Genomic DNA, 21,393 nt, shown 5'->3' with positions numbered 1-21,393 from the left:
CAATAAAAGAAAAATGTTTTTAATACAAAAAACGTCAACCTTCAAATAATCATGTACAGTTATGCACTCAATACTTGGTCGGGAATCCTTTGGCAGAAATGACTGCTTCAATGCGGCGTGGCATGGAGGCAATCAGCCTGTGGCACTGCTGAGGTCTTATGGAGGCCCAGGATGCTTCGATAGCGGCCTTTAGCTCATCCAGAGTGTTGGGTCTTGAGTCTCTCAACGTTCTCTTCACAATATCCCACAGATTCTCTATGGGGTTCATGTCAGGAGAGTTGGCAAGCCAATTGAGCACAGTGATACCATGGTCAGTAAACCATTTACCAGTGGTTTTGGCACTGTGAGCAGGTGCCAGGTCGTGCTGAAAAATGAAATCTTCATCTCCATAAAGCTTTTCAGCAGATGGAAGCATGAAGTGCTCCAAAATCTCCTGATAGCTAGCTGCATTGACCCTGCCCTTTATAAAACACAGTGGACCAACACCAGCAGCTGACACGGCAGCCAAGACCATCACTGACTGTGGGTACTTGACACTGGACCTCTGGCATTTTGGCATTTCCTTCTCCCCAGTCTTCCTCCAGACTCTGGCACCTTGATTTCTGAATGACATGTAGAATTTGCTTTCATCCGAAAAAAGTACTTTGGACCACTGAGCAACTGAGCAACAGTCCAGTGCTGCTTGTCTGTAGCCCAGGTCAGGCGCTTCTGCCGCTGTTTCTGGTTCAAAAGTGGCTTGACCTGGGGAATGCGGCACCTGTAGCCCATTTCCTGCACACGCCTGTGCACGGTGGCTCTGGATGTTTCTACTCCAGACTCAGTCCACTGCTTCCGCAGGTCCCCCAAGGTCTGGAATCGGCCCTTCTCCACAATCTTCCTCAGGGTCTGGTCACCTCTTCTCGTTGTGCAGCGTTTTCTGCCACACTTTTTTCTTCCCACAGACTTCCTACTGAGGTGCCTTGATACAGCACTCTGGAAACAGCCTATTCGTTCATAAATTTATTTCTGTGTCTTACCCTCTTGCTTGAGGGTGTCAATAGTGGCCTTCTGGACAGCAGTCAGGTCGGCAGTCTTACCCATGATTGGGATTTTGAGTGATGAACCAGGCTGGGAGTTTTAAAGGCCTCAGGAATCTTTTGCAGGTGTTTAGAGTTAACTTGTTGATTCAGATGATTAGGTTCATAGCTCGTTTAGAGACCCTTTTAATGATATGCTAATTTTGTGAGATAGGAATTTTGGGTTTTCATGAGCTGTATGTCAAAATCATCCGTATTAAGACAATAAAAGACCTGAAATATTTCAGTTAGTGTGCAATGAATCTAAAATATATGAATGTTAAATTTTCATCATGACATTATGGAAAATAATTAACTTTATCACAATATGCTAATATTTTGAGAAGGACCCTTTAAATACACAAAAACGAAACGATCGATGAAGTCCCTCAGGACATCATTCACCAGGGCCTAAAACACGGCCGGGGCATTACAGAGGCTGAAAGGCATAACCAGATACTCAAAATGTCCTAAAGGGGTCTTAAAAGCTGTCTTCCATTCATCCCCCTGGCAGATTCGGGTGAGGTGGTAAGCACTACGGAGGTCAAGTTTGGAAACTATGGTAGCATCTTGTTAGGGGTTCGAAGATGAGTGGAAGAGGATATTTGTTCTTTATTGTGATAAGATTGAGTCCCCTGTAGTCAATGCATGGACGAAGGGATCCATCTTTTTTCCCCACAAAGAAAAAACCCGCCCTTAGTGGAGACTCCTTCAGCTAGGGACTCAGTGATATATTTTTCGAGGGTCTGTCGTTCTTGGCGTGAGACATTATAAAGTCGACTGGAGGCTAGAGGTGCTCCAGAGAGAAGGTCAATGGCGCAGTCATTTGGCCTGTGAGGGGGTAAGGACAGAACCTTAGTCTTACTGAAGACCTGTTTAAGATCCATATACTCCTTGGGAACTAAAGTTAAGTCAGGATACTCTGCTGTTCCAGGATCAGGTTCTGGTTGTTTGGGTAGAACGGCTGAATGTAAACAGGAGGAAAGGCAGTTAGTGGACCAGGAACTAATTTGACAGTTTCACCGGTTAAAGAGTGGATTGTGCTTCTGGAGCCAGGGAAAACCTAACACAAGGGGATTCTGAGATACAGGAAACACGAAGAAGGATATCAGTTCACAATGATTGCCAGAGATTATTAATTCCAAAGGCTTGGTCTTGTGTGTGACATGTTGAAGGTTCTTACCGTTAATGGCAGAAACCAGGTAAGGGATAGGAAGGAGTTCATTGTCGATTTGAGCCTGTTCCACCAGACGTTGGTCAATTGAATTTTGCTCGCTTCCTGAGTCAATGAGAGCTGATAAATGGAGTGAGTCTTGCGAGAACAAGATGGTAGCTGGTATGGTGAAATGGTGGTCCGTCAGGTTCCCCTTTACAACTGGCGGACCCTCTCTTGGTCGCACTGGACAAGAGGCGATGTAGTGTCCGTGTGTGCCATAGTATAAACACTGTTTGGATTCCATTCTTCATTGACATTCCTCAGGGGCGAGCCGTGTTCGACCAATTTGCATGGGTTCGGGGGAAGGTGTAAGTGGTTCGGGCGAGGTGCTGCAGCTGAGCTCTGAGGTGCCTGTGATCTCACAGCAAACCTTTCAAACGTGACTTTCATTTATCTCTCAATGTATTATCAACTCGAGTAGCTAGAGCTATGAATTCATTTAGAGTCTTGGGTTCATCTAGCAAAACTAACTAATCCTTCAAAGATTTGTTAAGGGACTAGAAAAAGGCGGCTGTAAGAACGCAGGTATCCCAACCTGAAGCTGCAGCTAGTGTACGAAATTCTACAGAAAACTCAGAACTTTGTTTATTTCTTTGTTTTAACGTCCACAAGCGGCGGGCTGTATTGGTCTGGTCTAACTCAGTGTCAAAAATCAGCTTGAATTCACTTGTAAAATCATTTTAAGTGCAGCCGAAGCAATTATGATCAGTAAATCGAGCCTCAGCCCATCTTAGTGCCTTTTCAGAAAGGAGTCCTAAAATAAAAGAAATTTTAAGGTCATCGTGGGGAAAAGATTGTGGAGAGCGATTAAACACTAGGGAGCAATGTAGGAGGAAACCTCCACAACTACCAACCTCACTGGAAAACTTCTCCGGATTGGGGGAAATGACGTCACGGGAATGAGCCTAACTGAGAGACAATGAGTAGTAATCTCCACTTTATTTGTTCCCCAATTATAACTGCTTAGAGCAGCTTAAAGTTCAGACTTTTAAAATAATTTGTGGCTTTGTACCCTTTTTACTGAAGAATACTAACCCAGCAGGGGTCAAACTCTGAGGATGAAGCAAGGTTACAGTTGCTTGGTAAATTGTTTTGGCTGAACAGTTTAAATTAAAAACTCCTCTTTGATTCCTTAACCCATGGCATTGTGATTTATTTTGCTGCATTACAACAGCTTATTGTTCAATCAATCAAAATCAATTTCTGCTTTTATATTCATAATACAATATGTCAAATGTGATCTTTGACATAAAAATGTAAGTTGTTTTAACTTTTATGGCCACTTTACCGAATTACAGGTCCTTCTCAAAATATTAGCATATTGTGATAAAGTTCATTATTTTCCATAATGTCATGATGAAAATTTAACATTCATATATTTTAGATTCATTGCACACTAACTTAAATATTTCAGGTCTTTTATTGTCTTAATACGGATGATTTTGATATACAGCTCATGATGAACCAGTGATGAACCGGGCTGGGAGTTTTAAAGGCCTCAGGAATCTTTTGCAGGTGTTTAGAGTTAACTCGTTGATTCGGATGATTAGGTTCATAGCTCATTTAGAGACCCTTTTAATGATATGCTAATTTTGTGAGATAGGAATTTTGGGTTTTCATGAGCTGTATGCCAAAATCATCCGTATTAAGACAATAAAAGACCTGAAATATTTCAGTTAGTGTGCAATGAATCTAAAATATATGAATGTTAAATTTTCATCATGACATTATGGAAAATAATGAACTTTATCACAATATGCTAATATATTGAGAAGGACCTGTATGTTCTACCTGCTGCTGTGACTTTTACTCCTGTGGATTTGCTTTACTCCTGTGGATTTGCTGCCTGCAATTTCAATGACCTAATTCAAGAAGATTCATACAGGGAGTGAAGTTTCTTCATCTCCTCCCCACCCTCTTCGGAGACAGGCCCTTCACTTACTGTCTTCCCCATTTTTTCCTTCCCTCCACCTTTCCTGCTGTGCCTCTTTGTCCTGACTCCTCCCTTATTTTAGGCTGGTGTCCTCACAGCCTCCCTCATCTTCTCCTCATCAAACCAAATGTCCTTAACTCGGCTGTCTATTATTTCCACCCACAAGTAGCAGCCTATTACTTCAGAACAGGTAAGTTTGGAGTTGAATGGCTATTGACTGCTTAATGAATGGCTTTCAGTAATGATGTGGTTCAAAAATGTTTCAGTTTGGAGTTGCTAAATAAATCTATAAAGCTGCATTTTCTACATATAGTTGTGTTGTTACAGACGTCTAACTGTTTCTAATATATCAAGCATGTTATTTAAATCTGGGTTTAAAGCAGATAGGACAGTTTTTATTGTAAAAGTCAGAAAATGCAAGTTCAAAAATGTGCTCCCTGCAAATTGTTCTGTAATTACATGGTAATTAGCAGGCAATTACAAACAAATGAAAGTGGATGGAATTTCCTGTTTATTTACAAAAACTAGGAGAAAATTGTCTGTTTGTATGTCAGCTGCACACTGATGACTTTCCAGTATCCCATGATGTAATCCTCAATAAAAACCCAACATATCATATTCAGAGTATGACGGCTTATCCAGGTTGTTTTGGCCCTATCTGTGTAACGCTGATGACAGCTTCTTTGCATTTTACAATATTTTCTGAAAAGCTCTTGGATATCCTCTGCTGCCAGCAGGCTAAAGCAACAGGAGGGGAAGAGAGCAATTTTTCACCGCAAACCAACACTTTTCCTTTTATAGTTATTGTTGTTTCAAGCCCAGAGTGTTGCATATGTTCTCTGTCTGCTAAATGACACAAAACTGAATACCACATAGACAGTGAGTGGGGAATGTACACAAGCTGGTGTCCTGTGTTTGCAGAATGCCTTTTGGAGGAGGAAATAAGTGTGGCTGCTGCCAGAAAACCGTCTACTTTGCTGAAGAAGTGCAGTGTGAAGGGAAGAGCTGGCATAAATCCTGTTTTCTGTGCAGTAAGTACTTAAAATTCACAAGTAATCTGCTTATAATTTCTTTTGATGGCTTTCACACATGCCAAATACCACACAGGAATGCAGAGAATTTGGCAGGGGCATAGGGTAGAGAGTATCCACAGGTTTCCACTCAGGCATCTCAAACCTTATTTGGATCTGGAGTAAACATGACAAAGGTTTGGTCTTCCTTATATGGAGAAAAAGGTTACACAGCACATATCTCATCTGAATAGGCTGAAGGCAGTGAAGTTATCCAATTTTGTTCTGCTAAATGTCACACTAAATTAGGATTTAAATGGTTGTGGTTACATTGATTGTCTTTGAAAGACACTTTTTAGAAGACACTTTATCATAAATGGCTAACAACAAATGGAGGGTTAAAAATACTAGTGATATATATTTTTTTCTTATCATTGCTGTAAGTGGTTTGCAAGAAGAACTTGGACAGCACGACAGTGGCCGTGCATGGAGACCAGATCTACTGCAAATCATGCTATGGCAAAAAGTATGGGCCAAAAGGCTATGGCTTCGGAGGGGGAGCCGGCACGCTAAGTATGGACACCGGAGAAGGACTCGGAATCAAGCCTGAAGTGTGAGCAACATATTTTTTCCTCATGCTATTTAACCTCTAAGTGTATTATGAAGCTCCATTACCAGAACAGTTGACTGTTACCATAAAATGAAATAGGAAAGAGGTTTACAATAAATATCATATAGTCAATTCCAAAATGTGTAAAATCTGTTGTTTAATCCAATTTAGATTATTCCACTTCCCACCTCACTGGATTTTTATATTGCTAATAAATAAAGAAATGTCTTCCTCCTGATAGGCAAGCTCCTCATCGACCTACAAATAATCCCAATGCCTCCAAGTTCGCCCAGAAAACAGCAGGATCAGAAGTGTGTCCACGATGTGGGAAAACAGTGTACGCAGCAGAGAAGGTTATTGGGGGAGGCAATGTAAGAAAAATCTGAAATATTACCTCAATGTTTAACTTTAAACTTCTACAAATGTGAAAGACAGCTGACCCATTTTGTTTGCAATAATCTTTTCCATCAGTCGTGGCATAAGGGCTGCTTTCGCTGTGCCAAGTGTGGTAAAGGCCTGGAGTCCACAACCCTCGCTGATAGGGATGGAGAGATCTACTGTAAAGGTCAGTTCACCTCAGATTGGTTAGCTGTCAGGTGGAAAATTGCATTAGTACATCATATATTTTGAAACCAACAAAAAAGGATTTTCCATGTTATTTTTGGCAAAGACAATATGTGTGTCTGCAGCTTGCTAAATAGAACAGCGACATTCATTAACCCTTTAAAGTCTTTTTCAAGAAGTAATAGTCAGAAGGGTCTGACATTTACAAATCAACCTGCTACATTGGATTTTGCTTCATGCATTTATCTTGTTAGATAGTTAAGCGGTTTATTTCAAACATGTAAAAAACAACAATAAACAAAATAATCCCCCAATAATAATAATAATAAAAACCCATAAAAAAGTGCAAAACAAGAGAGAAAAAAATGAAACAATACTGATGTAATTTACAAACATATGTTGTACTTCCCCTTCTCCATAACTTACTAGTAATAAATTCTCTGTTTCTTTACTGATTGAGATAGGCAAACAGTAAAATTCTAAGAGGTACAAAGTTACAGTCTCAACTCTTAATTTTTTAAACCAAACATCATCCTTGTCATGAACCTTAAAAATTCAACATTGCTCTACATCTGTTTCATTTATTAACTAACTGAACAAATAACAAAAATCTGTTGCCTTTGTGTGGCTTCAGAAGTGTTGATGTGAAGCTCAAGTGTATCATTATCCTCCTAATTTTTCATTAAATGTATTTTCATTCCCAGGGTGCTACGCAAAGAGCTTTGGCCCAAAAGGCTTCGGCTTCGGTCAGGGTGCAGGAGCCCTGGCTCATTCACAGTGAAGCAGACGGCCCCAGCCAACATGTGACTGGCATCTGGTGTGCTCTGATATCGCAGCTTGCTGGTTCTTTGCATCAATATTTAACCTCTCACTATTTTCTGCTGGATTAAAGAAAGAAGTGGCTTTTTCTACACATTTACCAGGCAGACTGGGGCGCATTGGAAGGTGGTGCACATATGCTCAACATTGTAAAAAACAGAAATTTGTTCGTATTGGGATTAGCATATCATGTGCTCAACTTTAGTGTTTAATATTCTGGCATGCAAATTAAAGATTATAGCTGCAATGCAAATGTGATCATTTTAATAAATATGTTAAAATAAGTATGAACAAACTGAAATCAACTTATGTCCAAGGCTGATTCAAGCTTGTAGATTATGTTTTAGGTCCAATCAAAATAAAGTCTTACACATATTGCTCTACCTGTCAATTTATATTCAAAAGTATGATTTATCAACATGTTTATTTTGTCCAAAAAAAGGAATTTTTTGCTAAACTAAACAAACATATAATCTTTATTTATTTACAGCTTTAGACAAAAACTCATCTTTTGTTACGGTGCATCATAGGAATCTGAATGTTCTTGTGTTCTTGAGTGTGCTTGTGGCTCTTCTGAATTGTTATCCTTGTACTGAATGAAAGCAAGCTGTTGTAGTAAACAACAAAGTTGCAGTGTTCTGCTCCATCTCTGCCTGTGTTGAAGAGTTGGCACAATGGCTGGAGTGCCAAGCAGCTGTGGTGGGGAGGTGGGTGTCTGGAACCTGAGTATTCCTCATGAAATGTGACAAATGTTGTAAAAGATTATTTTGATGAGATACGCTCAGACCACTAACAGCCAAACTCAAAAAAACAACCCATCAACAACTGTTTATATCAGCCTTGTTACATAGAGGTTGTCAACAGAGTGAGGTAGACACTGGTGTTATAAAAAGCTAATAAGCAGAAATGTTGGATAGATTTTATATTTTTATCCCAAAAGAAGATAGTAAATGTCGTCATGTGGCACTGGGGTTTCTGCCCCAAAGCATTTACAAACCTCTGGTTTCTAGTTATCTCACATCATGTATATATATATTCTTTTATATTTTTAGAACCCAGCTCCAGATAATGTGATGTTCACAGACACACTACATTATGCCAAAAAACAAGCTTGAGACCTGTTCAAGCATCAGCTGTTGTACTGAGGTAGTTACCATATCAAAAAATCGCAAGTCCAAACATCACAGATGGTTTAGTTAGTATTAATTTTAGTTTTTACCTAAATAAATTATTAGGACATGGACATTAGTATGATTAATAATATTATTTAAATATATTAAATATTAGTTCCCTGTGTATTTCTTCTCGAACTTTTTATTGACTGAAGTATAAACACTTTAGTGACGATAATTTAATCTTTAATCTGAGAAATATACAAAATATTTTTCTAATTTGTGGTAAAGATTAGTTAGGGAGAAAATAAATAGTAATTCAGGCAGAATTTTCTTAGACAAGATTAGAAAATACCTTTGTTTTATATCTGTCTGAATGTTAGAATACTTCATTGAAAAAATAGGGGGTCTTGTTTTGTAACACTTAATTTTTACAGTTTACAACAGATGTTCTCATGTTAAAACTGATTGCATTTAAAGGGGTAGATTATATGTTAGTTTTGTTTGAGAAATTTGACCTGCTAGCATTTCTTTGATTTAGTTGCAAAGAAATGTGTTTTGATGACTGTGGTCACAGTTGCAAAGGAAAACAAACAAGTCTATAATTATTTATGTAGAAGACCATCGTAGGCCAATCTGGCCAGAGTAACACAAAAATTGAGTTATAGTTATATAAAGAACATAAATATTTCAGCATATCAAGTAAAGGAAGTTCACTTTTTAAACTGTCTTAGTCTTCCTATAATAACTATTGTTGTAAATAACTCTAAGATAATTTTGTCCCATCTTCATGTACTGCCAGAATATTTCTTAGAAAAATGTCAAACACAAAAAGAGCCTTTTTTAATCCTGCTTTCAGTGTTTGTGGATTAATAATCAGCTGAATGAGCAAATAACACAAATACAATTGTCAATTAAATAATAATCATTCATGAGAAAGGTTATTCATACCTGATATGAGCTGAAAACAGGAACTCTTTAATAATTGTTCTATGATAAACTGGTGGCCCTTCCAGAACATGTGCTGGTTCTCAGTTCCTGCAGTCTCACCTAGCCCACTAGAGGACTCCAAAACTACCTCTAACTGTGTGACGATGGTAGCATTGTCCCAAGCTCCTGTAAACTACTCTCTATGTTAACATAATTTCCATGTTACAGCCTACTGGTGCCAAGAGGTGGTGCTTTTGACAAGCTAAAGTATTTACAGTCAGACAAAAGACTTTGAGTGTGTTTCTGTTTGTGGATTTCTTGTGGACTGAGCAGACTGACGTTAAGCTTTTAAACAGATAAAGCAAGTTTATTTGTATAGCATCATTCATACACAACGTAATTTAAAGTGATTTACAGAAAAATAAATGAAGATAATTACATAAAAAAGAAGTGCATTAAAACTATAATAGTTAAAGTATCACATAAAAATAAAGAAATGAAATAAAATTATCATTTTTAAACAAATACATAACTACAAAATGACCTGATAAAATAATTTGTTACCTTTAATTGAAAGCTGCAGTACTGTTTCCAGTGAAGAAACACAGTTTCTTCATATGTCACCTGTACAGGGTGTTACGTCCATGGCTCAGGAGTATATGATCCCTCTCTTTAGTTCTGGTTTGGGAAAGACTGAATAAAAAGTTTCGGGGTGTCCTCAGATGTCTACATGGATCATACCTCACCAGCAACTCTGAATTGTGTTCAGACCAAAGACCATTCTGCCAAATCAGTCAAATAGGACTTTTAAGTACAAAATTTGGAACATGTACTACAACTCAGACAACAAGCTGACGTGAGAGTGGAAATATCAAATGGGACTATCCTTTAACTTAGTTTAACACAGAGACTTTGAGCATGTTCACACTAATAATGGCATTTCTTTCCTAAAATCACAGTATAGTCTCAACTCATTTTTCTAAGAGAGAGGGCTTCTGTCTCAGAGAGGAAAGCAGCAAATAATTAAACTCTTTACTGTTAAGAATGTTGCTGGATGTGAGAAAGAATTGAAGAGGAAGTCACTGACAGTACTGTAAAAACAGAACAGCGGTGGTGTGTCAACACAACACAAGCCACACAAACACTGTTATCCTGAGACCACCCCCTCTTGTAGTGGTGCATTAGTTTTCTATTTAAGTCCCCTTGTGATAAAGTGAGGGGAATGAGAAAAGCAGGAGATAAATGCTCTAGTTCATTCTTCTCTACAATACATTTTCCTTCTGCTTCTGTAACATCAAAACACAAAGGTAAGAAGATAATGAACTCCTATAAATATACAACAATCTTAGTTGTCAGTTAGACCAACAAAAAACTGTTGTTCAGCCATGATTAGTCTGCACAATGTTATTTTTATTTAATTTGTATAAGAATTTGGTGTGTTAGGAAACAGATTAACCAAAACTGTCTTGAACAACTCTGAGGTCATGAATGTATCATTTTGTCTAACCAAGTATCTAACAAATAATAATAGCTGTAGCTGAAAATCGGTTTGTATAAATTTTTTGCATCTACGTTACAAAATACAACACAGGTAACGGAGTAAAGGAAAAATACTTGTTTTTTAATACAGCTATAATTTGTATATGCATATGTAGAGTTAATGAACTTTAAACAGAGATCTTTTAGAATAAGGTTTGTCTGTTTATATATATAATATAGTCCATTCCCCATTCAGCTCATCATATTTTTACCTATCAATCATAAACGATGAACAGAATGTTTTTAGAATGTAAAAGTATAATCATAACTTTTTTTTTTTTTTTTTTAGTTTTAGTTTGAATTCAACCTTCTTTTGTTCTTTGTGAATTCAAGATAATTATTTATAAGAAAATCATAAAAGGTCTTCCAACAGGACATCTACAAACAATGATAGTAGTAATAGTATAAACAGTCATATATAAACAGTTGTTAAACACACTTTTCATTAAACCTTCATTTCTGTATTAATTTTTTTGTTTTGGATCTGATGTAATGTTCTAATCCGAAATTTCATATTTTTAGTAGCTGTTAGCGGAAAATCATCATAATTAACATAGATAAAGTATGAATCAGTGTAATTACTCTATATAATGAGGGAAATGATTTACTGATATAAATGAACTTTTTAATAATATCCTCATTTATTTATTGGGTCTTGTAAATCATGCATGTTACCAATCTAATCTCTTTGTGAAGTTGACCTGGCATTCTTAAACACAAAATGGTGTTTCAAGAACGAGGGGCCGGGTCTATATTTGTGTCTCTATCCAGCAGAAGCGGAGAGTCTATCTGTGTGGAAGCATTCCCACGTTGGGGGCTTTGCATGTTTCTCCTTGCCTGCCATCACTTTGCTGCTTGGCAGGGGGGGGATTATGTTATCAGCAATGAAAAGTGATTGGGTGATTTTGTCCAGAAGACCCATGAGGAGCATGGAAAATGACGGAGAAAATCTAAACATTTAAGTTCGGTTTAAATATTTTTATTTAACAAAAAAGTGACTGTTTGTACAATGATAAATGACAGAAAGTAGGAGATTCGCTTTCCATCAGCAGTGTTTGATCATTTCTATAATGTCTATTGCCATTCGTCTAAAACTCCCAGGTGGGTGTGGTGTGATGAATGTATACTGGTGCTTAACTGGACATCTTAATAAGGTGCAACTGGGGCTCCAGAACCAGACTGTTTCCACTTTTAAGCTCTGTTAAAGAAAACAAATATATTTTTGTCTTGCAGGGTTCACTGAAACAGCCATGTTGCCTGAGAAGCTGTAAGTATTGCTTTATTCATGTTTCCAGGAAGCTGTATCTGTCTTATACAGCCAATGGAGTTTCACTTAAACATTCTTACCAATAATAATTGATTGTAAAACCTAACTTTAAATCTCTTTTCTGTTCTATTCACAGGCCAGGGGTGAGATGATGGTTCATTAAAAAACAAGCAAAACAATGATTTTAAAGGTAAACCAGACTTATAAAGTGTTAAACTATGATATATACTTGCCCTTTGCAGAGAAAATCTAAAATCTCAGCCTCTCGAAAGCTCATGCTAAAGGTAAGAAGGATTTGCATACATAGCATCTTTACTCTGACAAAAAGTAGATTCTGAACATTTTGTTTATTCTGTTCTTGTTCTTGTTCACAAGAGCTTGATGGTTGCAAAAGCCAAGGAGGAGCTGGAGCAGGAGATGGAAGAAAAGGAGGAGCAAAAAGGAAAATACCTTGAAGAGAAAGTTCCGTCAGTACAAGCTACTGGTTTGTCACTGGCAGAGCTAAAGGTAATTAATTACCTGTTGCAACTCACTGCCACAAATATCACAAACACTGTACCCAAATATTGAATTTTAATTATAATCAAAAGACAATTTGTTTGTGTAGGCATTATGTGAAGATCTGCATGCCAAACTAGATGTAGTGGATGAAGAACGATATGATATTGAAGCCAAGGTCTTACACAACACCAGAGAGGTAACAGTTGTGCACTATAAAATAAACATTATAGATATATTCAAACATACTCAGTGTTATACTAAATACTTTAATATATATTATTAAAATGCCTTGATTATTTAAAAATTAAGCTAAAAGTGAAGCAGTCTGTGACACATTCATTTCCTCTAATAATTTGACCTCACAGATTAAAGATCTGAACATCAAGGTGCTGGATTTACGTGGAAAATTCAAGAAACCGAATCTGAGACGGGTCCGCGTCTCTGCAGATGCAATCCTGCGCTCCGTACTGGGCTCCAAGCACAAGGTGTCAATGGATCTGAGAGCCAACCTTAAATCGGTCAAGAAGGATGACGCTGAGAAGGTGGGTCTTTGCAGAAATCCAAGGGAAATTACAAAGAAAGCAGTGCAAAGAAAAATATTTGTCTGTGCTTTCATATCAAATTGACATGATATTTTCATTTCAAGGCACTTTCAGAGGGTGAGAGCGATTATAGAGTGTTCACGTTTTGATATTTTGTAATAAAGGAGTGTTATTGTTAATCTGCAGGAGAAGACAGTGGAGGTGAGTGATTGGAGGAAGAATGTGGAAGCCAAGTCAGGCATGGAGGGCCGGAAGAAAATGTTTGATGCAGCCAAAGGCCAGACCCAGTGAAACTGCGGTCACAGAAGACATGATAGGTTTCATTTTCTGAAAAAACATTGCTGTTAGTGCAGACTGTTGAATGTATCCAAAACAACATTTCAAGGTATTTTAATTGAAATTGCTTGCAACAGTTGTTGGTTTTTATTTTCTATGTTACTGAAATAAACAAATCCTAATAAGTTCTGTTTCACTTTTTGTCTTTTATATTTTAGAAGAGAATGTGGCTGTTTCTATACCTGCATCGGCAGGACACAGCCTTTTATGATAGAGCAGTCAAAAACATAATCAAGTAAACATTAAAATCAGTGGCATAAGATTCTGTTTGAATTAAATTATCATATATGTGTAAGTATATTTGACCACACTGACGGTGATATGGATAGCTGTTTTTAGAATGGAAAGAATTTTCTGGGAAAAGTTCACCTCACTGTGGACTGTTGGACCAAAGTCCAACTTTAGCTCACTTGATGATGAGTAATATAATGGCCCATAGAGCATTGGGCCATAATGTAAGTGCCATCTTCATACCACATGTTTGCATGGAAAACCATTAAATGTCCTCAGCTTTTTGGCAAAGTAGTTTATGGTGGTGAGGTTGGTGGCATTGTTGCTATGCAGGAAGACTGTCATGGGAAACATGGGAAAAAGGTAAAACAAGGTTGGGTTTTAAATCCCACCACAGGCTCTTTCTACATGAGGTTTGTATATTCTCCCATGCATGCGTGGATTTTCTATGGGTTCTCTATGGGTACTCTGGTTTTCTCCCACAGTCCAAGAACATAGATAGGTCAAATGGTCTCTCATAATTGCTGTCATGAGTCAGATTGTGTATGTGCATGTGTTTTTGTTTTGTCTCTCTGTTGTCCTGTGATGGACTGGTGACCTACTCCTTCCAACGACCAATGACCGCTGGAGATAGGCACCAGACGACTGCAATGATTAGTGGGTATAGACAGTAGATGGATGGATGTAGGTTCATGAAATGTCATTATAACAATGTGGCAACAGCAACATTTGTAAAAACCTGACCTGCATCTAACATTGCTGAACTGGTTCTATCAGTGAAGATTATTATAAGATGATGTATTTAATGTGGTTATTATAATAAATGATTTTAGTAATTGGTCCATGTTTTGCTAAGAGAAGTATCATTAATTTACTCAGGTTGTCGAAATATAACCAAATCAGAAGATGACACAGATTCGATGCACAGAATTAGATTGAAATGAGGTTTTATTGTTCCAATTTAGGTAGACCTTGATTAGAGTTGTTAGAAGCCAGAGGGTGAGGAAGCCCCAAGGATCCAAGCAGAGAGAGTGTTCTGGCGGTGGAAATATTTACAGTGCAGATTTCCTGAAGAAGAGTTCCATATGGCGACAGGCAGGCAGACAGATGGGCAGATCGACAGGAAGGCAGGACAACAAGCGATCAGGCAGGCTGACAGAAGTCCACATAACAGAGACTATGTTCCAGCAACAGACTGTGTCAGCAGCTGTCTTAAAAAGCCATGAGCTCATTAGCTGGATGAGTTGCAGCTGAGAACAATGAAGTGCCAGAACCAGCCAGCAGAAATCTCACAGTACCCTCCCCTCAACGATTGCCTCCAGGCAATCCCGAACGTTTCTCCGGATGACGTCTGTAAAAAGATGTAATGAGAGCAGGGTCCAGGATAAGAGAACGAGGTACCCAGGTTCTTTCTTCAGGTCCATATCCAGCCCAATCCACAAGGTACTGAAAACCACGCCCCCTACGTCAAACATCCAGGATACAATTGACCGTGTAAGCTGGATGGTCATCAATGAGACGAACAGGGGGAGGGAGCTTGGTGGGTGGATTCAGGGGACTTTCCGAGACTGGTTTGATCTGTGAAACATGAAAGGTAGGATGAATGTGCATAGAAGCTGGCAACTTGAGTCTCACCGCAGAAGGGTTGATGATCCTTTCTATGACAAAAGGACCGATGAAACGGGGGGCCAACTTTCGAGTAGTATCCTTTAATTTAATATTCTTGGTGGAGAGCCAGACCTTCTGATCAATGCAGTAGACCGATGCAGTGGAACGGTGACGGTCAGCAAACCTTTTATTCTGTTCGTAGTGCGTAGAAGTGTCCTCCTGGTCTGACGCCAGATCTTACGACACCTGGAGATATAATGCTGAACAGAGGGGACAACATTGTCAGGTTCAATACTGGGGAATAATGGAGGTAGATAGCCCAGAGAAATCTCAAAGGGAGATAAACCAGTAGCAGAGGAAGTATGAATATTATGGGCATATTCTATCCAAGTGAGATGTCTACACCAGGAAGAAGGGTTGTCATTAATCACACATCTCAATGCTACTTCCAGTTCCTGATTGCATCTCTCAGTCTGCCCATTAGACTGAGGGTGGTAACCAGATGAAAGGCTTACGGTAGCACCAATAGCCCTACAGAACTCCTTCCAGACTTGTGAAATGAACTGCGGGCCTCGGTCAGAGACAATATCCAAGGGCATGCCATGAATATGGAAGACATGAAGAACCAGAAGTTGAGCAGTCTCCAATGCAGACGGAAGCTTAGTTAAGGGAATAAAATGAACAGTCTTAGAGAATCTATCAACAACGGTAAAGATGACTGTGTTTCCGTCAGATGGCGGGAGACCAGTGACGAAGTCAATAGAGATGTGGGACCATGGGCGACTGGGGGTAGACAGAGGTTGAAGAAGGAGGTTGATTTGAGTTCTTGTTACAGGCACATGTGGAACAAGCTGCGACAAACTCTCTAATGTCGGGATTCATAGTGGGCCACCAGAAATACCTCTTGGTAAAAGTGATCATACGATTAATCCCCGGATGACAGGTAAGTTTATTATGAACCCAATCCAGAACTTTATTGATGACGGAGTTCGGAACGAACAGTTTGCCTACAGGACCAGTACCTGGGTCTGGTTCAGATTGTTGTGCCTCCCTGATGTCCTTTTCAATGGCCCAGGTGAGGGCGCCCACAATGCAGGATTCCGGTAAGATGGAAGCTTCAGTCTTGGATTGCTCAGAATGAGAAAATTGGCGAGAGAGAGCGTCGGGCTTGATGTTCTTGGAGCCGGGTCTGTAAGAGATAGAAAAATTAAAAACGAGCAAAAAACAGGGACCAACGGGCTTGTCTGGAGTTAAGTCTCTTGGCATTTTGGATGTAAGAGAGGTTTTTATGGTCAGTCCAAATGAGAAAAGGGACTTCCGCCCCCCTCTAACCAATGCCGCCACTCCTCAAGCGCCAACTTGATAGCCAGAAGCTCTCGATTTCCCACATCGTAATTCTGCTCTGCTGACGACAAACGACGAGAAAAATAAGCACAAGGATGCACCTTGTTGTCTATAGGAGAACGTTGTGACAAGATGGCCCCTACTCCAATGTCAGAAGCATCAACCTCCACAACGAATTGCGCACTAGGATCAGGATGAGTCAGAATGGGTGCAGAAGAAAATAAAGTTTTCAATTTGCAAAAAGCTTTCTCTGCCTCAGGGGACCAATGGAATGTCTTCAGAGAGGAGGTAAGTTGAGTGAGAGGCACAGTGACCTGACTGTAGTTCTTTATGAACCTTCTATAAAAATTTGCAAAACCTAAGAACCTTTGGAGTTGCCTGCGATCCGTTGGAGTAGGCCACTCTTCCACTGCCTTGGTCTTCTCAGGATCCGTTCTGTACCTGCCTGCTTCAAAAATAAAACCCAAGAAGGTCACAGAAGAAACACCGAATTCACATTTTTCGGCTTTTACAAAGAGTTGGTTTTCATAAAGCCTCTGGAGTATGGTCCTGACATGCTGGTGATGCTGATCAATGTTCTGAGAGAAAATCAAAATATCATCCAGATAAACAAACACAAAGAGGTTGAGGAAATCACAGAGAACATCATTTATAAGAGCCTGAAAAACAGCGGGTGCGTTAGTCAATCCAAAAGGCATCACCAAATATTCAAAATGTCCCAGGAGAGTCTTGAAAGCTGTCTTCCACTCGTCACCCTCTCGGATCCGAACCAGATGATACGCATTGCGCAGGTCGAGCTTGGTAAAAATCTTGGCAGAGTGTAATTGGACATGTATAGAATCAATGAGTGGTAAGGGGTACTTATTTTTGATTGTGATTTGATTCAACCCCCTATAATCAATGCAGGGTCTTAATGTGCCATCTTTCTTCCCCACAAAGAAGAAGCCAGTGCCAACGGGGGAGGTAGATGGCCGAATGATCCCGGATGCTAAGGAATCCTCAATGTACTCCTTCATGACTCTTCTCTCCGGTCCAGAGAGATTGTATAGTCTGCTGGATGGTAACGGAGCACTTGGAAGGAGATCAATAGCACAGTCATAGGGGCGATGCATGGGTAAAGAAAGAGCCCCCTGTTTACTAAAAACAGATGCAAGATTGTGGTATTCAGGAGGAATCTGAGACAGATCAACAGGCTCAGGTGGTTCAATTTGTTTGCTAGAGTGAGAGACAGCAGTCTTTAGACAATTCTGGAGACAGTAATCACTCCACTTCTCTACTCTGCCCTCCACCCAATTAATCGCAGGATTATGTCTCTGCAACCACGGAAATCCTAGAACCAATTGTGGGGAGATAGAGGAGACAACAAAGAACTCACCCCATTCATGGTGGTTACCTGAGGTAATGATGTGAAGGTGGGGCACTTTAAACTTCACCTGAGATATGGTTTGACCAGTGATGCCCGAAACAGAAAGGGGGTGGTTGAGAGACTGAGAAGGTATCTTAAGTTTGTCAACTAGATCCAAGGAAATAAGATTCTGTTCCGCACCAGAATCAATAAAAGCATCCACCGGACACTTTTCTTGGCCAATAATAATAGTGACTGGAAAACACAGACGAGATATAGGGGAAAAATGGGACATGCTCATCAAAGTCCCCTGACCTATTGACGAGCCCCCTCTTTTCCCTTCTTAGGGCATCCTGCAACATAATGTCCACCTTGTCCACAATACAAACAAAGACCAGCCCCAAAACGACATTGTCGCTCTTCAGGAGAGAGACGAGTGTGACCAACCTGCATAGGCTCAGGTTCCACAGATCCCTCCGAAGAGAAAGTGGGTGTATCAAGGTAAGCGGTCCAAGGTGCCATAAAGTGCTGCCACTCTGACTTATGATTCCTCTCTGCTTGTCTCTCTCTTAGGCGGTTGTCAATACGGATTGACAGTTTGATTAAATCGTCCAGTCTCACAGGTTGATCTCTTAAAACCAACTGGTCCTTTATCTGATCTGTAAGGGAATTCACAAAAATACCCTTGAGTGCCGCTTCATCCCAACCCACCTCCTGTGCTGCCACCCGGAAGTCGATGGCGAACTCCGCCAATGCCCTCTTTCCCTGTTTGAGGGTAAGTAACTTCTTAGCAGCTGTCTCCTGTTGGAGTGGTTGATCAAAGACTTCCTTGAAGTGACTGAAAAAAACAGCGTAACTCAGAGACTCAATAGGGTTAGTTGTGAGAAAAGCGTGCGCCCAGCGTAAAGCAGATCCTTTTAGGGAGGTAACAATAAAAGGGATCTTGGAAGCAGCAGTCGGAAACAAGAGAGGGGGAACGACTAAAAGCCAACTCACATTGGAGAGAAAACCCACCAAAATTATTAGGGTTGCCATCAAAAAGTTCAGACGGACGGAAATCAGGTTCTCGGATTCCGGACGAGTGGGTTGTGGGTGGCTGAGGATTCTCAGAACGAGCTGGAGGATTGAAAGGAGCAAGTGAGAGTTTGGTTAATATTTCACTTAAGGCATGTACCATACCACCAAGTTCCGTGAGATGGGCATCTGTCGTCCTTTGTTGTTGTAGCAACTGTTGAAGCATGGTCTCAGTGGATTGGAGGCGTTCCCTCCAGGAGGTCTGTTCATCTTCATCTGATTTGTTTTTCGACATGTCTGCTGGCTGGAACATACTATCATTAATTTACTCAGGTTGTCGAAATATAACCAAATCAGAAGATGACACAGATTCGATGCACAGAATTAGATTGAAATGAGGTTTTATTGTTCCAACTTAGGTAGACCTTGATTAGAGTTGTTAGAAGCCAGAGGATGAGGAAGCCCCAAGGATCCAAGCAGAGAGAGAGTGTTCTGGCGGTGGAAATATTTACAGTGCAGATTTCCTGAAGAAGAGTTCCATATGGCGACAGGCAGGAAGGCAGACAGATGGGCAGATCGACAGAAAGGCAGGACAACAAGCGATCAGGCAGGCTGACAGAAGTCCACATAACAGAGACTATGTTCCAGCAACAGACTGTGTCAGCAGCTGTCTTAAAAAGCCATGAGCTCATTAGCTGGATGAGTTGCAGCTGAGAACAATGAAGTGCCAGAACCAGCCAGCAGAGATCTCACAAGAAGTGATGTTACCCTAGTTACCCTAGCTCAGTCAGTAAAGGAAAAAACCTTTTGTATCTTGCTACCCTTTTTCTCAGATCAGATCTTGATCATCAGAATCAGATAATTCAATGTAATAATTATTAATAACATCAAACTATTTATAATAAAAACTGTTTTCTGTGTGCATATAATGAATTAGGTTTCAACCAAACTGCAAATTTAGGATCAATGCTGGGTATGTTTTATTAACTTTTTGTGTGAAAAACATTTGAATCAGTTCACTATTAAAACTCAGCAGGAAGAGGTCCTCATAAACTACTTTTCTCATGGATTTTACTTTAGACAGAAATTATTATTTACTGAGGACCGACATAGAGTAGTTTTTTGCATTTTGATAAAAGATACTTGGCTTTATAGGAACTTCTTAATTATGCACTGATTTAGAACACATTTAGCAGAAAATGGTAGCAAAAAGAGATAATTTCTTTTAGATATCAGAATGTAGTCTAGATTGCATCTGGCTGGAGATTATTTTGCCACAGGGGGGCAGTGTCTGGTATACAAAAAACTATTTATAGGGATTATACACCTTCACGTCAAGTTTTCACCAAAGCGGATCAAACTGTTGGTTTTGCAAAACTAGACATAAGTTTTGTTGAACATCTAGAAGTTCCTGTTGAAAACTTGCATGAGCAAAAGATCCCATCTGTCAAACTTAGCTCAAAGACTGTTGTTTGTCTTGTCTGACTCAGGTGCCAGACAGGTGTGGTAAGCAAACAATACAATCTGAGAGAAAGGGTCATCTTTTTCAATCAGAGGAAAATGCCTGTAACGATACTAAACCTGGCTTCTTCTAATGATTTTAACTGTAGTTTCATGAGATCAAGTGACCGAAAGTCTTTTTGTTTCTATGCCAGTCTTACAGACCAGTCTCAGGAATGCTTCAGTTTTACTATGTTTATATGCAGCTTTATCTGAATGATCGTTTAGACTCAGAGTATGCATATTCAGTTCATATAGTAACAGTTGTGAGTCAGTTAAATGCCTGAAAACGTGGCTGCTTGTTGGAGTTTTTTTTTTTTTTTTGGGTTAACAGTCGCAGTTTCCCTTCATTCCAAATTTAATAATCAAAATAGAGAAAGGGAGTTCTAACCTCTGTGTTTTTTGGATGCAAACTGCAGCAATGTTTTACTATTCCTGCTATGGCCTGGTAACTAGTTGAGACAAGACAGTGTTTCAGGTGTAAATTTCTGGTGAATAATGTTTTTGGCAGTATGTGAATTTGGAAGACAAATTTGTCCTCATGCGTTGACTTCCTGGGTAGTTTATTGAGATGTTGCTTCAGTATTTCAAAAAGATATTCTTTCCTCATCATGCCGTCTATTGTATGAAGTGCACCAGTGTCACCTTGCCACAAAACACCCACAGAACATGGTGCTGCCGACCCTTAACTTCACAGTTGAGGTGGTGTTCTTAGGTCTACAAGTTTCCCCTTTTTTCCTCCAATTGCAACAATGATCAACATGCCCAAATATTTTGGTTTTAGTTTCATCAGACCACCATTTTTACAAAAGTTAAGGTCTGCACCTCAGTGCATTGGTAAACTGTAATTTTGTGTTTTACTTTTGTTCTGGAGTTAATGTGTACATTTCACATCAAAATATGTCTGAGACATTAAA

The 21,393-nt window shown here is 39.5% G+C and overlaps 2 protein-coding genes across 2 annotated transcripts; both read left to right on the top strand.

Annotated features, from left to right (window-relative positions):
* The first annotated feature begins 4,238 nt into the window (after nt 1–4,238).
* csrp1b (cysteine and glycine-rich protein 1b) lies at nt 4,239–7,585 on the top strand. The gene is made up of 6 exons (XM_047348040.1): nt 4,239–4,394; nt 5,126–5,235; nt 5,659–5,827; nt 6,066–6,195; nt 6,296–6,389; nt 7,093–7,585. Exons 2-6 carry the CDS (start codon nt 5,127–5,129, stop codon nt 7,167–7,169), a joined length of 579 nt encoding a protein of 192 aa, XP_047203996.1. The 5' UTR covers nt 4,239–4,394; nt 5,126; the 3' UTR covers nt 7,170–7,585.
* Nucleotides 7,586–10,460: 2,875 nt separating this feature from the next.
* Nucleotides 10,461–13,559, top strand: LOC124857119 (troponin I, slow skeletal muscle-like). The gene is made up of 8 exons (XM_047348241.1): nt 10,461–10,556; nt 12,022–12,055; nt 12,192–12,198; nt 12,298–12,339; nt 12,431–12,562; nt 12,663–12,752; nt 12,922–13,098; nt 13,285–13,559. The coding sequence occupies exons 1-8, from the start codon at nt 10,472–10,474 to the stop codon at nt 13,387–13,389; spliced, it is 672 nt and encodes a 223-aa protein (XP_047204197.1). The 5' UTR covers nt 10,461–10,471; the 3' UTR covers nt 13,390–13,559.
* Nucleotides 13,560–21,393: the final 7,834 nt, after the last annotated feature.

This window comes from Girardinichthys multiradiatus, chromosome 20 (genome assembly GCF_021462225.1).
Source record: "Girardinichthys multiradiatus isolate DD_20200921_A chromosome 20, DD_fGirMul_XY1, whole genome shotgun sequence".
In the NCBI taxonomy this organism is placed as follows: domain Eukaryota; kingdom Metazoa; phylum Chordata; class Actinopteri; order Cyprinodontiformes; family Goodeidae; genus Girardinichthys; species Girardinichthys multiradiatus.
The sequence above is the reverse complement of the archived record's forward strand: the minus strand, read 5'-3'. Positions and strand labels throughout refer to the sequence as shown.

Excerpts from the sequence above, each read along its gene's own strand:
- LOC124857119 (XM_047348241.1), top strand. The coding sequence starts at position 10,472 with ATGAGAAAAGCAGGAGATAAATGCTCTAGTTCATTCTTCTCTACAATA. Across the intron at positions 12,340-12,430 it reads CTCGAAAGCTCATGCTAAAG|AGCTTGATGGTTGCAAAAGC; the intron begins GTAAGAAGGATT and ends CTTGTTCACAAG. Across the intron at positions 13,099-13,284 it reads AGAAGGATGACGCTGAGAAG|GAGAAGACAGTGGAGGTGAG; the intron begins GTGGGTCTTTGC and ends GTTAATCTGCAG.
- csrp1b (XM_047348040.1), top strand. The coding sequence starts at position 5,127 with ATGCCTTTTGGAGGAGGAAATAAGTGTGGCTGCTGCCAGAAAACCGTC. Across the intron at positions 5,828-6,065 it reads CTCGGAATCAAGCCTGAAGT|GCAAGCTCCTCATCGACCTA; the intron begins GTGAGCAACATA and ends TCCTCCTGATAG. Across the intron at positions 6,196-6,295 it reads AGGTTATTGGGGGAGGCAAT|TCGTGGCATAAGGGCTGCTT; the intron begins GTAAGAAAAATC and ends CTTTTCCATCAG.